General features: G+C 35.8%; 1 protein-coding gene across 1 annotated transcript in view; it reads right to left on the bottom strand.

The window, feature by feature from the left end:
• ERR (estrogen-related receptor) overlaps positions 1-15,024 on the bottom strand; it is a 136,413-nt gene that overhangs the window by 25,253 nt on the left and 96,136 nt on the right. Inside the window, exons 7-8 of the mRNA XM_090407404.1 lie at positions 13,334-13,418; positions 2,170-2,363 (exon numbers count right to left, since the gene is read on the bottom strand). Coding sequence (XP_090263530.1) covers positions 2,170-2,363; positions 13,334-13,418 — 279 coding nt within the window. The remainder of the gene's footprint in view (positions 1-2,169; positions 2,364-13,333; positions 13,419-15,024) is intronic.

The following is a 15,024-nucleotide window of genomic DNA, read 5'->3' as shown; positions in this document are numbered from 1 at the left end:
GCCCTTACTATTTCAAATCAACCCATTGTTCACATTCTGCCTTGTTATCATTGTCACTGATGATGACCTGCAATATTCAGGCTAAAATATATGGCTTTAAATAAATATTACTCATTGCTTGTGTTTTTTCATGTGAATTAAAGAAAACGTGAAGAGATATTGAATAGCTGCTAAACATATTTTAGCAGATTTAGAAGGGAGTGTGGCAATTACCAATACCAAATCTGATGAAAAGTGTCCATGGAAATATTTATAGAAAATGCAAAGAACAGAAACTGAGCATCTGTATGATAGAAGAGCGTAAGAGATAGGTCATTAATCAGTCTAACTGCTCTCTTCTGTACTGAAGCAAGTATTTTTATGGAGTTCTTAGTAGCACCATCAATAGTATAAAAGAATAGTATTCAACGGCTGGATGGATTTATGATCTGCATGAAGTCAAAAGCTGTTCAAAGGCAAAATAATGTCTAGTACAAAAGAGAAAACCTAACTGTTTTGATACTCAGGAGGCAACATTTGTAATAAGTTTATGTCAAGAGAGAGATCTTGTCATAAACTTGTTATGACAAGATCTCTATAGATGTTGTCGAATCTGGGACTGGAAGAAAAAAAGGTTCTTTTTTGTAAGAAATAAAACAGGATAGAGTTTTACTAGCATTGAAAATTAACTAGGTTAAAAAAAATCCAGAATTTAGGATTATAGAAGTTGATATTCTGGAAGTTTTGATGATTTCTGTGGTGCAAGGGGTAATGCATGAGACAGAGGAGTAAAACATACTGTCCTGAGCAAAACTACGTATTAGATTACAGTCAACTGGAGAAGTAAGTAAAAGAACAGAACCTTGTTTAACACTGCCATTAACTAATGGCAAAAGAAATATCCACCTAATATGCATCCAGACAGAAAGCTGCAATTCAGGTGCTGAAATCAGATTATATGATGGGAACTTACCTAACAGGCCTTTGTGACAAACCCAATCAAATCTAAAGATTTGATTGCGTTTGAGATTCCCCATACTTTTCTGTAGCATCTGTCCAAAGGTGAGTAACATAAGCTAGAACCCCACCCCACCCCTCCAATTTGCAGAGGCAGAATCCATAACGGTGACAGTTTATTAGCTGAGAGACTTTGAGGCAGTATAGAAGCTGAGTATTAATGGTTTTCTCCATTACCCTACAAAGAAATGAAGTGAGTGAAACAGGACAGTAATTAGATGCCAAAGATTTGTTGCCCTTCTTAGAAAAGTATTGAATATAGGCTAATTTTCCAGCCTGCAGGATAAATATCACTGAAAGACGAGGGAGGGTTCAACTGTGTACAAACCTTCAGTACAATCAGAGAAATGCCATCAGAACTAGGATATACCTTTTGATATCCAGTTTAGAAAATATTCTTATCTCTTACTGGGTGAAATATCAGAGGGCTATTCAACAGTGTGTGTGTGTTTTTTAGGAATATCACAAGGACATTTACCAAAGTCATTTCTGCAAGAATTTGAGGAAAAATAAGAAGCCATGAGAATCCTGAAATGTCATGTTAACGAGTGCCATTAATCTCCATTTTGCTACTGTATATTTGAAACTGTATTTGTGAGATCTCTGGATGTAAGTACCTCTTTTATATAAATTCTTATGGGTAAAAAATGCTCACTATCCATCCCAATTTTCATTAATGCAATATGAAGTGTAGCATAAGAAAAATATATAAATATAGTTAAGCAACTGACTCAACTAGATGTTCTGAAACTTGGCAATACAAAAAAGCAGCATAGACATCAAATATTCAAGTCCAAAATATTTAAAACATTATATTCATGAGATACAGCTATGTATGTGTCAGTGGCATATGCTGCTTAGAAGAGGGAGAGGTATGGAGGAAGAGGAATCTTTACTCCTGTGCCCTTAAGGATATATATCTTTAGTCAAAAATCTTTATTACTGCAAAAGAATTGCACTGTTGTACTGAAATTTTTTTTTGTAATTAATAGCATTTAGCAAATAATAGTAAACAGAGTCAATTTAAAAAAAAAAGTTGGACTTTCCTCTACTGATGTGTATATCTTTTTCTATCAACCAGCAAGATTTTACCATTATGCTGAACTTTTAATACGATATATGATCTTTGATATAACAAGGAGAGTGAGAGAGAGAGGCTGCATTTGGCATTACCTGCATTGGTTAAAAGTAGTGCTTTCAAAGCCAGGTATTCTTCTTTTGCTATACCAATAACATCCAACCTCCTGACTAACTGTATACAATGTGAAAACAGATCTTCAGCTCGACACTCAGCAGCTTGTCGTTCATCCATGATAAAATCAGAGGCGAACATCAATTTTGGATTTACAAATGAAAGCTGACATGACCTATAACAAAAGTTTTTCCATAAGCATAAATACAATATAAATTGTTATACCATTTAATTAAAGAAGACATATTCAATAAAAATTTGTTTTGCTTATTTCATGTTGATCTCTCATAAAGTCTGCATGTGTGTTTGCCAATACAAGAAATGAGGGTTCACAAAACTTACAGTACATCATCAAGTGCTGATGAGGACTGGTAATGATAAAAAGCTTGCTTCTTTCTTCTTTGATTGCAGTCTTTAGCTGCAGAAGCAAAACTGGAGAAGGATAGCTATCACAAAGAATGGAGGCAAATGAATGCGAGTGGAATAAGGGGAAATAGTTTCGAATAAAATTATGTATTAATATTAGTCAGCTGCTTATGTTTTACTGATTTAAAGAAAAGTGGTGGGATTATGGTTGGTAGCTCAGTTAAACAACTGGTATGAAGATATCTATTGAAAAGGCATATGCACAAACAGATAATCTGTGTAAAAAAGAATAAAGTGAGTTAGTAAGAGATGGACTGTCAATTATCCATGCTATTCTGTTCCTCTTCAGAACAGAATCAAGGATGTTCAGAAAAGTTTTGGTGCTCAATCCCAAATGTATAAAAAAGCACAAATGTAGCACAGATTTGAGATTTTTATAATGCGTACAGCTGCTAATATGAGAAGTATTAAGAGTAAAAGCATATTCTGAATTTTTTGTAGATTAAGAAAGCAACAGATGTGTTTATGTGTAAAGAAAGCTGGATGTAAAGGTTCAGATAACTATCTTTCCTTTCCTCCCACTTTTCCTTTCTCCTTCCCACTTTTTAGATCAATCCCATCCATGCAAGATTGCAAAGCTTACAGTACCCATGTACTGTTTGGAAGAACAGCTTTAGATAGAATGAACAAGGAAGACAAAAAGTTGGTTCATAAGATTTGAAGTTAAACTATGAATGGATGTTGACTAGCAAGTGTTCATGCTTTTACAGGCTAAGAGGAAAGTGGGGATATTGCAGAAGCTAGCTCATCAGAAAATGGCACCAGTAAAAATACCTAACGAAGAGGAAAATATATGAATAAGTCTGAAAAGGGAGTTATTTATAACTAGTATCCACTTCTGAGGGAGATTTAAGATGAAATATTTTGACATTTGGGATGCATCATCCCAAATGTCAAAATTGATAAAGGATTATATATGATAAAGGATTAAACCAAGTATATAATTTCTTGGTATCTTTAATTTATAGTATAACCAAGTAGAAAGACTTCTAACTGCTCAGTCCATTGTTCATCCTAGCCTGTCTGGGGAGATTAAGAAAGAAGGGCAAAATTTAAAAAATAATAAAAAATATATAATTAAATCCTTAAATGGGTTAAACTGCTTAGTTAAATTTTCTATAGTCCTGTTACTTTTAGGTTTTGTTTATTGCCAATTGACCACTGGTTATAACTTGATCTATATTGTCTTGATTTTTGGAATTCCACCCTTCCTATTGGTCTGTTCTGTTATATAGGTCATCACTTCACACCTGAGCAGCCAACTTGATATAAGGTTCAAAGCAGAATAGAGATTACATTTCTTTCAAGTTCAACTATTTTTTCTGAGGTGCTCTAGATACAAAGAATAAGAATAGTAATGCTATTTTGTATGTTGAGAGGGGTGGAAGATGGAGAGAGAAACAAGCATTTGTTTAATTTTGTTATAATTGTAGCCATTAGCAATCTCCCACAAAACATTAAATAGCTTCATTTCAAACTTAAATTATGTGCATCACCATTTACAAACACTAAAACTGGATATGGTATTTTGCAGAACCTCAAACAGAAGCTTCAACAACTACTGTCACGAACTGTGCAGAACATTTTTTGGACAGTACACTCTGCACAATTCCTTGCCACATACTGTTGCTTTAATTTGCATACCTTCACCACTCCTTTAGAGTAGTGGAGGAATAATCTAATTACCTAAACAGTAAGATAATTTTCCTGAAAAATTCAATGTTTGTAATTCAAACTTCTCTAAATTTACATATCAGGCTAGAAGAGATTACGTATTTGCTGTTAGTAATGATTTAATTATCCAGCTACAAATCAGAATACTAGATAATCCTCATCGCCTTGCATCTTTTTCTTAGGCACTTCTCCCTCTCTCTTCCTCTCGATAACTCTGACCATAATTTGTCCAAGTTTCCTTTTCTGCAGATCAACCTTAACAGTGCCAAATGGGATGATTTCTGATTACTTCTTTGCCTCTTTTCCAGACATGCTACTATTATCTACCTACTGATTCAAACACCCTAACTGAATAACTAAATCTTACTGTAATGAAGATTTGCATCCTTCCACTCTACACAAAACTCCCAATCAAAGGTTCTACAAATGTGTCAAAGCAGTTCATGATAAAAATTCAGCATATCTCAAATCCCCAGCCTGCACTCAGTCCACTACAGCCATCTGTATAAAACCATTAATACTTCCAAATCAGATGGAAAGAGTCAAATGCAGAAACCTAGCCTCCTGCTCAAATGACATTTAAGCATTATGATCTCTTGCTACGACCACTGGGCATGACTTTTGCACTTCTATGCCTCTCATATCCAGATGGCACCATGACCAAAAGAAAAACCAATCTCTTGGCATCAACCTTCTTCTCCAACTCTTGTATAGAAAACCAAGGAAAGCTAATTGAAATCACCTTCCACATGAACATTTTTTCGCCAGAAAGACATCAGAAAATACTCACTGGTCGGGACAGACATCAATAATCTTCATCTAGTTGTACTCACACCCCCACCACCACACAGACACTGCATACTGTGCCACTGTCCTAACCTCAACCTCTCGAACACAATGGAGAAGAGCAAGAGTCAACTTCTTTGCTACCTAGAGACCCACCAATTAATTACGGTTCATCAATATGGATTTCATCACTTTCATTCCACAGCATATCTCATGACCAACAATATCCACTTCTGGACATAAACCACAAAAAGATCTGAAAAATTTATGTGGTCATACCTGATGTTTCTAGGATATTTGATTGGAAATCTGCTATCATTCAATGGTCTAACTTTAGTTCATAGTGATTCCATTGCCAGTTTGCTTTCTAGTCATTTACTGCATGTTGATGCAGATGATTTCCCTTTTTGGATTTCTTCTCTAACACAACTCATCACATCCACCTCAGCTTCAACTTCGTGTGTTCTCTTCCAATCTCATTCACACAATTCCATAACATAAATTCCAAATCCATCCTAAGAATGTTTTAATAACACTCAGAGGACAATCAGCTTAATAGATCACCTCCCTTTCACAGATGTATTTTCATAGGTGTTGCACCAATGAATTGGATACCAGCATTTTTCTACTTTCCTCCAAACATGTAAAAATCAGAGCAACTGCTAGTTTGCATATATACTTAATTCAACTTCAAAACTTAACCAACTTCTCATTCTCCTCTTTTATTCCATTTATTGCTCTTCTTCTTCAGAATAGCTTTCCTTACACCGTTTTCTGCATGGACTACAACCTCCAGCTATTCCAGAAACATTAATCAGAAACTCCATGTAGACTCATTGTGGGAAGCCCATCACAGACAAACCTATCATTTGACTCCTCATTCTCATTCACAAATGCTTTTATTATCCTATCAGGCAATGAATTCCATGGTCCAATCCATGGAATTCATTGCCTGAAAAAAAAAAAAAAAAAAAAGCCACTTTTCATCCTCTTGCTCACAACTTCTATTCATATCCTTGAAACTTTTTTATATATCAGCCGTGTGTGTATCCTCTGGAAATAGTATTTGCACCCATAGTGCTAGGTACCTGAAGAAAGATGTTCTAAGTATGATTCTAATCTCCAACTAGAGGAACTTTCTAACTTTTTCAAAAGTTAATCAAACTCTGACATAGGCAAGAGATTGACTCAGGAAGTTTTTTTTTTTTTCCCAAGAAACTTAAACTCAAGCAAACTGACTGTGGAACCCACATCAGTTCAGACCAGTAGTTAAAATTCTCTAAACGAATAAGTTCCGGGGCCCTAAAATGTAAGGATCATAAATGTGAGGCTATTGCTAGAGTGTCACAACATTTTTTAAATAAAATTTAAAAAATGTTATTACACTCTGTGGAGCCTGTTTAGACCCTTCCCTTTAATATGCATTAATCTATTTATCCACTCTGATGCTAATTGAATACCCTGATATGAAGAACTTGAACCTAGGGTCTGTACCTCTGCACATGTTATACACAACAAACCACCGTCCTTACAAAATAACCAATTGTATTTACCACTGAATGCAATCTACTGGTCAAGTGTCCAGCAAGTGGGCAAATCTTTCCATTCATTCAGATTCAGCGTATAATATTATCGCATTGCAACTGATGGGAATTCTGTGTTTCTGTGGATTCATTGCAGACGTCTTTCTCTTCAGAAACTACACACAAACTGTCGTTACAAACTTGTTTTGTATTATCACTGTCATCTGAGCTATTTTTCCATTTGAAGAAGGTGCCAATGTACTTATCCATAGTTGAAATACCGTACTTACTCGAATATAACTCTAACTCGCACCCCTGATTTCACTTTTCGGAAAAAAAAATTAAAAAGTTTCACATATACCTCGCACATGAAAAAAAAAAAGCTTAAACACGTTCATGTCGGGATGGTAGTAACTTGCTCCTCACAGTAAACAATATATGTCCTCCCCAATAGCTAGTATGCTGAAGAGGGAAGAAAAACAAGTATTTTTATTACGTCAGCAAATAAGATACAAGCAGTGTGCAATATATTTCTCAACAAATAGTGCAATTAGACAACTGGGATAAAAAAGACACTAAGTAATAAATCCCATGTCCTCTGATACAGAAACTATGCTGTATAGGCTCAAGCAAAACCATATGTTGCACCGGCCAACACAGTATCTAACTAAAAACTATTGTTATTAATTACATGCACGCGATTCTGCCAGCCACAAAGCAGCAATAAAATTCAACCAAACTTGTTAAAACTAAGAAATATATATATATATATGCAGTGAATGTTGTAATGACAGTTTCACATATTATGGAATTTCGTTGAAGAGAGTTAGCATTTCAACTCAATTGTCAGCTTGCTTTTATCTCCCAGTCATGCGATCTTTTGTTAATACTGCACCAATCACATGCAAGTCTTAATAACTTGCCATTGCTGTCTGTTTCGTGCCCTGCTTTCACTTTTCACTAGTCATTCGTAAAGGATTGTTCATTACGTATCTCAAGTCTTGTAAATTACTGGCAGTACTGTCGACAGGGGTGTATAGCATAGAGGCAGCCTGCCTCACGGCATCACTTAATTAAGGATGCCCATTCAGCAATATTGTGGTAGGTGCTGTATTAGGGCAACAAGATATTTTACAACATCTGATGTAGATGCAATAGATTTATTTGAAGAATTAAAAATTATCTCAAAAATAATAAGAGAAAAGTGGTTCTCACTAAATTTTATCATATACATACATACACGCATATATATATATATATATACATACATATATATATATATATATATGGAAAAGCTTTAATGACTGTTACCGAGAGATAAAAAGATGACAAGATATATTTAAAAAGATACTACTAGTTTACTAGTTTCGTTGAATAGATCAACATCTTCAGGTATCACAATCAAAGAAGTATATAAAAAATTACAGAGACTTAAAATTGTAATAACAGAACAAGTATAAAAAGACAGTAGCATGTTTGAAAACAAAATGTGAGTATGAGTTCCAAACAAACGTATACTACACGCTGTCGCGAGTGCACCAGTACTGAACAGAAGCAACGTGTGCATCAGAGAGATTGTAACTCAGGCTGTTGTTGGTATGAAAGGAATCTAGAGAAATTTCCCTGGATTTGACAATCTTTCTTTCGAGTTCATCGTAGCACACATGGATGTTAGAAGTTAGAGTCCAGTTTACAATGTGTTGGCGGCTTTCGTCTGAGTTAGCTGAAAAGAGAACGTGGCTAGAGAGAGAGCACGCTAGCTCTAGTCCTGTTATAGGAGATATCTCTACGGTGTTCATCCAAACGTAGAAGGATGGATTTAGCAGTCTGGCCATAGTATGGCTTTCCACAATCACACAAAATCTTGTACACTCCTGGAGACTGAGTAGGAAGATGTTTCTGTTTATGTTTGCTAAGTAATGAACGAAGTTTTGGAAGCGTAGTGAAGCAAGTTTTGAAGTTAAATGAAGATCTCTCTCTCTTCCCCAAGAGCCTTTATCTCCTTGCCTTACATCAGCTCTCTTTCACCAAAACTGAATGCCAAGATTCTCAAGAAATTTAACTCGAGAAAAAAAAAAAAAAATGCGAGTATGAGTTCCAAACAAACGTAGTATACGTTTGTTTGAAACTCATACTCGCATTTGTTTTTCAAACAGACTACTGTCTTTTTATACTTGTTCTGTTATTACAATTTTAAGTCTCTGTAATTTTTTATATACTTCTTTGATTGTGATACCTGAAGATGTTGATCTATTCAACGAAACTAGTAAACTAGTAGTATCTTTTTAAATATATCTTGTCATCTTTTTATCTCTCGGTAACAGTCATTAAAGTTTTTCCATAATATTCCAACCAAGTAAAAATGAATTCTCATATATATATATATACATAACCAAAATCTTGTAGAAATTTATCCCAACATAACCACCAGCATAAGGATATTGTTCACGACTCCTGTTAGCATAGCAAGTGCAGAAAGAAGTTTTTCTAAGCTTAAACTGAATAAAAATTATTTGAGAACAGCAATGACCCAAGAAAGATTGGTTGGTCTAGCAACTATATTGATAGAGGCGGACATAGCTTATAATTTAAACTTAGAAGAGCTTATAAACAGTTTTATTGTGAAATATCCCAAAACATTTAATTAATATTATTATGTAACTGTTTTGCATTAATGTTTCTATTGTAATAAAAACAAAATAGCAATTGGAGATTTTCTTATATTTTTGTCTTATAATCCATTATGGATGATATTTAATTGTATGCTTCAGGATCTGGTCACCAATGATCAGGGCCCTCGCCAGATCTTCACGATCTGGCGAGGGCCCTGATCATTGGTGACTTTTGCTTGAAATAATGGGAAAGAAGATGATGCAATTTTGGTAGGATGCACACAAGGAAACCGCTCTCTAGGCCAGAAATAGCAATAGCGAATGGGAGATTCTTGGTAAGTCATACCCATTTTCAGTTTCTTCCTGAAAACTTTAGTTTCCGAAAATCTCCGCATATATCTCGGACCCCGATTTTTTACCCTTAAGCGTAGAGTAGCCAATTGCCTATCCAACTCACTAATCTGCTCAGAGTGCAGTTTTAAATTATCATTATTTCTGTCAGTTTTGCAAGAGCTGTCACAATGTCTGAGCAAAAGCTACATTATTCAAAGCTACTATATCAAGCAGTGGTAATTTTGTAAAAAAGTGTAAGTTATAACATTGCAAAAAAAGAAACAACTGTGGAGGGAATTTAAAGAGAAAGGTGACCTGCAGGCACACAAACGGTATGAAGTGCAGGCTAGAAAGGTAACGAGTGTGGTAAGAAAAGCAAAAGCGGATTATGAAAGGAAACTAGTTATGCAAGCTAAAGAGAATCCCAAAGAGTTCTTTCAATATGCTGCAAGTAAAAGAAAAACTGTACACGGTAGAATAATTTTAAGGAATGACGATGGCCAGGAGGTCACTGAATCAGTCGATACAGTGGAATTACTGGGCAAGCACTTTGCAAGAGTATATCATCCAGGTCATGACATTGAAAAAATGAAGGAACCATTAGTTTATATGGGAATTGTGATGAATGAAGTGGAGGTGAATAGTCTATTACAGAACCTTAATGTGAATACCTCTGTGGGATTGGATGGTATACTGGCACGGGTCTTATGTGAAGCGGCTAAAGAATTATCAATGCCCTTGACCATGTTGTTTAATCTGAGTCTCGGGTCTGGTTTAGTCCCGAAGGTGTGGAAAGAGGGGAAAATAGTTCCACTGCATAAAGGAGGATCCAAGACTACTGTTGCAAATTACCGACCGATCAGCATATCAGGAGTCGTTGTCAAGGTCTTGGAGAAAGTAGTCAAGGGAAAAATACAGGAATGGATTGATGAAAATGAGATACTGTATGGGGGACAGCATGGCTTTCTGAAGGGTAGATCATGCCTCAGTAACTTGCTCAAGTTTTATAACACAGTGACGGCTGAACTGGATAAGGGAAATGGGTTTACAGTGATACTGCTGGACCTGGCTAAGGCATTTGACAGGGTACCACATGTAATTCTAATCCGTAAACTGCAACATATGGGAATGGATATAGGGTTGGTGAGATGGATAGGTGGGTGGTTGATGGAGAGATATCAGAAAGTAGTTTATTCAGGAGTAGAGTCCAAAAGACGGCATGTGACTAGTGGTGTGCCATAGAGTTCTGTTCTTGGACCACCGCTATTTAATTTGTTCACTAACGATATAGGGAAGGATCTAAGAGGAACAGTTCATTTGTTCGCTGATGATGCAAAGTTGGGTAGGGCAATAGTGAATGAAGGATGTCAAAATCTTGCAGGACGACTTGGATAGATTGGAGTTCTGGGCTAAGGAGAATGGATGTCAATTTAATGTGACAAAATGTAAGGTTATGCATTTTGGGGTGAAAAGATTAGCAGCAGTATACCACATTGGTGGAGCTGTACTCCAGGAGATTGATGAGGCCAGGAACTTGGGAGTGCTGGTGGATAGGGAGATGAAGTTTAGGGGCACATTGCAAAAGTGGCTAAATCAGCTCATCAACTCATTTGGTTGATGAAAAATACTTTGACGAGCAGAGACAAGCAAGTTATTGTACCTCTGTACCGTGCCTTGATAAGACCTCATCTCGACTACTGTTCCCAGATTTGGTCACCTACGTTTCTTCTTGATGGGGAGGAGGTGGAGAGGATCCAGAGGCGAGTGACCAAGATGATAGCAGGTCTATGGAATGAACCTTATGAGAACAGGTTGAAGATTTGTGGGTTGCAGAAATTGGTTGATAGACGAAAAAGAGGAGATATGATTGAGACATTCAAATTGCTGAAGGGTTTCTATAGGATTAATTCAGAGAATATTTTTGAGATCAGGACCGGTGATGGGAGGACTAGAATTCATTTTAACAAAAACTGGAGCAAATGTTTATTGACTGTTTCTCAGCAGAAATTAACAGTTTAATATGTGGTGAGCTGATGTCTTTATCTCAGAATTATAGAATATTCAACCAGTGTTTTGCAATTCAATTACTAATTTCTTTAAAGTTACAGAACCTTCAAAAGTCTCTCTCCTTGACTTTTGAAGCTCATTTAAATATTTCTGGTACCCTATACTAATGAGATTTTTAATTAGGTTTATTTTTATGATTATTTACTTTTACTTCTAGTTTTGGTTGTGATTAGTAAACACTACCATAAAAGCACTCTGGTGGGTGGTTGATGGAGAGATATCAGAAAGTAGCTTATTCAGGAGTAGAGTCCAAAAGATGGCCTGTGGCTAGTGGTGTGCCGCAGGGTTCTGTTCTTGGACCACTGCTATTTAATTTGTTCACTAACGATATAGGGAAGGATCTAAGAGGAACAGTTCATTTGTTCGCTGATGATGCAAAGTTGGGTAGGGCAATAGTAACCAAAAGTAACACAATAAGGTTTGTTCTATAATGGTTTATAAAACGAGCGGTTAACATACCCGTTCTCCAGCGAAAAGGCTGCAGGTTCGAATCTTGCTGTGGGCATGGATGTTTGTGAATTTCTGTGGAAATACCAATGGTGGTGGTGGTGAGCGGTTGGTGTAGTTGCGGTTAGTTGTAGTTGGTGGATTGAGTGGTGAAGACAGAGAGTTGTAGAATAAGCCTTCCCTCGATGAGTCTTTGGACTCCCTGGAGGTGTCAAGTAGTAATAATAATAAATATGCTGTTAATATTATCATCTTGATACCTCCAGGAAGTCCAAACACTATTCAAGGGAGAGGCCTCTTTTAATTTCTCATACCTAAACACTTCTCATCTCTTTCTTTGTATATATCAACTGAGGACACACTCACAACATCCAACAGTAGCTCATTCCACACACTACAAGAACCTGGAACTCAGATGTTTCCTGACTACACATACTCTTAGCTTGCAGGGATGTGTCAGGAAATTCCTATTCACCATAAAGTGCAAAAATCACATATCAATACTATAAGACCCTCTTATTAACTTAAATCTCCTTTCCTTTTGTTTATTCCTCTAGCTCTGAAGTTCACAATTCCTTCAATCTGTCCTCATTTGCAATTCCATAGGCCAGTTATCTTAGTTACTTTCTGCTGGATCTTTTCAACTCTTTCCCTATGCCTTGAAAGCCAGGTGACCACATATGATCAAAGCAGTCCCGGTGTGGTCTATCAAAGCCTTATAAAGTGGGCAAACAGGTAAGGGTTCTCTTCAACACCACAGTTATCAAATGTGATGCCTTAACAGTGTAGCCCCAAATTTTAATTTTCTGTCTATCATAAACCCTGAGCCTCTAGCTTTAATTACTAGCAAATTCTCAATATAATACTCTGCATGAAATATTCTCAGTTCAAAATGCATAACCTTGCACTTAAAAATTAAAGTGACACTCAAATCAGCCTGCTGGAATTCTGTATTAGGGCAAGTGATAAAAGACACATCTAACTTATGTAACTTATATAACTGACTATGCAGTTCAATTATCTTTATTCGTTCATGGTTGCTATTCACAAAAAAATTATGAACATAATTATAATTTTTACTAAAAACTACCAAGGAAAACATTATGGGGTAGATCTTGTCTATTTATATCAGTTTTCACATGAAATCACATTAATGCAAAGCTTGAATAAATTAAATCTCATAACTTGGGAGATAACAGAAAAATAAAATAACTTAGTACTGCATGTTCATGTAGACATGAGTCTCCTGCAGAAAAATGAATGTTAACAACTCTTACCTATATGCTAAAGATAACGACAAAATTTCTGCCCATGTTGTCTGCAATAATTTCATCTGATCATTTAATGTTAAATCTGTAAAACCTGAAATGAAAAGTTTTTCACATTAAATTCTATAGCCAAATTCTTTGTTCACTTTAAGTTACCTTATAAATAAAACAATCAAAATGAGAAAAAATTTTACTTTCAAATTTGCTATATGTAAGTGAAAAAAAAACATCACTATGGCAAACTTATGGAGACTACTACTGTGTTCAATAATAACTTTAATTTAAAATAATTTCCTTATTGTTTCAATATTCATATTCAGATCATCATTTGGAGTATAAATAAAGAGATACAAGCTGCTCTACAATTCACAACAGAACACTACAGTATTGCTGGAGACCTTTATCTCCAGCAATCCCTGCTCCAGGACTCTAGACACTAAATAGTGAAGCCTTAGTTCATATTTTATGTTGGTTTCAGATACCTAACAAGTATAGGACTAAACCAGCACTATTTTGGAATGCTGTCAGCATTTAACTGGTGTCCTTCAAACTGGAAATAGTGGATAATAACATTCAAATGTTCTCCAGCCACCTAAAGAAAATAGGATTCAGGACTCTAGGTAAATTAATCTTCAGCCTGTAGCTGTTGATGTAGTTTGTGTGCATGTGTGTGTATTAAGTATTTTTCCAGTTGTATGGAAATAGAGCTAATATATGGAAGCATGACAAATCCTCTGTCTTCTTCATTAGAAATTTCTCTGGTCTCATGTCAATTGAGTAGTCTGGAGATAATGTGGTCGTTATAGCAATTTTGAAGGAAAGTTTCTTAAATGTTAACATTCTTTGGTTAGTTCATCCTTGTCAGGGATAAGTCAGCAGACACTTTCTCCTAGTGTGAAAATAATACCCAATTTTTGAGGTATATAATGATGGGAAGAAGCATGTAGATATCTGTCAGTATATATAGGCTTTCGAAATATAGAGACATCTTCATTCATTTTATTTTAATGTGACATATGATCTAGAGATAAATATGAGTTAGAATGAGAAATATTAATCTCTCGAAACAGAAGTTATATGAATCAATGTAGACCATCAGATTTGCATAAGAATGCTACAATCACTGAAATTATTCTTCTTTATAGAATTTTGCCCAATACAATGATGGTTATTTCACATGTAGCAAAATAGATTTTACCTACAAAATGAAGATACAGCCACAGACTTGCCACCCCCACCCTCTCCATAATGAATCATTTCCATTAATTGCCCCTGTCATGAAAGGTTTGCTTACGCTTGGATCTGCCAAAACGTTTATAGTTTCTATATTTGGCACGAAACTCTTGTAGTTTCTCTATTCGGCTTTGAAATAATGTTGGATTCAATATCCACTTAATTTGAATAATTTTGCATTGCCGAAATGAAGCCTTTTGGCTCTCTTTTTTTCAGTAATTCTTGGTGCCTTTTGTGATGTGACACCTTTTTTGGCAACTCACAAAACTTCTGCATCACTTCAACCTGAGTATTTACATCTGGGTCTGGCTCCCACTGACGAGACCTCAACAAAGGTCGAAACTGGTCTGGGTAGTGATCCCCCCCATAATGTATAACATCATACATGTCCACTAGAAGATGTGTTTTACATTATGGGAAATACTAAGGATAGTGATCAGAGCTTTCTCCACCTTTACTACAAGTTG

Source organism: Typopeltis vanoorti, chromosome 17, assembly GCF_054136105.1.
Source record: "Typopeltis vanoorti isolate ZY-2024b chromosome 17, IOZ_Tvanoo_1.0, whole genome shotgun sequence".
NCBI classification, from domain to species: Eukaryota; Metazoa; Arthropoda; class Arachnida; order Uropygi; family Thelyphonidae; genus Typopeltis; species Typopeltis vanoorti.
This window is presented reverse-complemented; position numbering and strand designations above follow the sequence as displayed.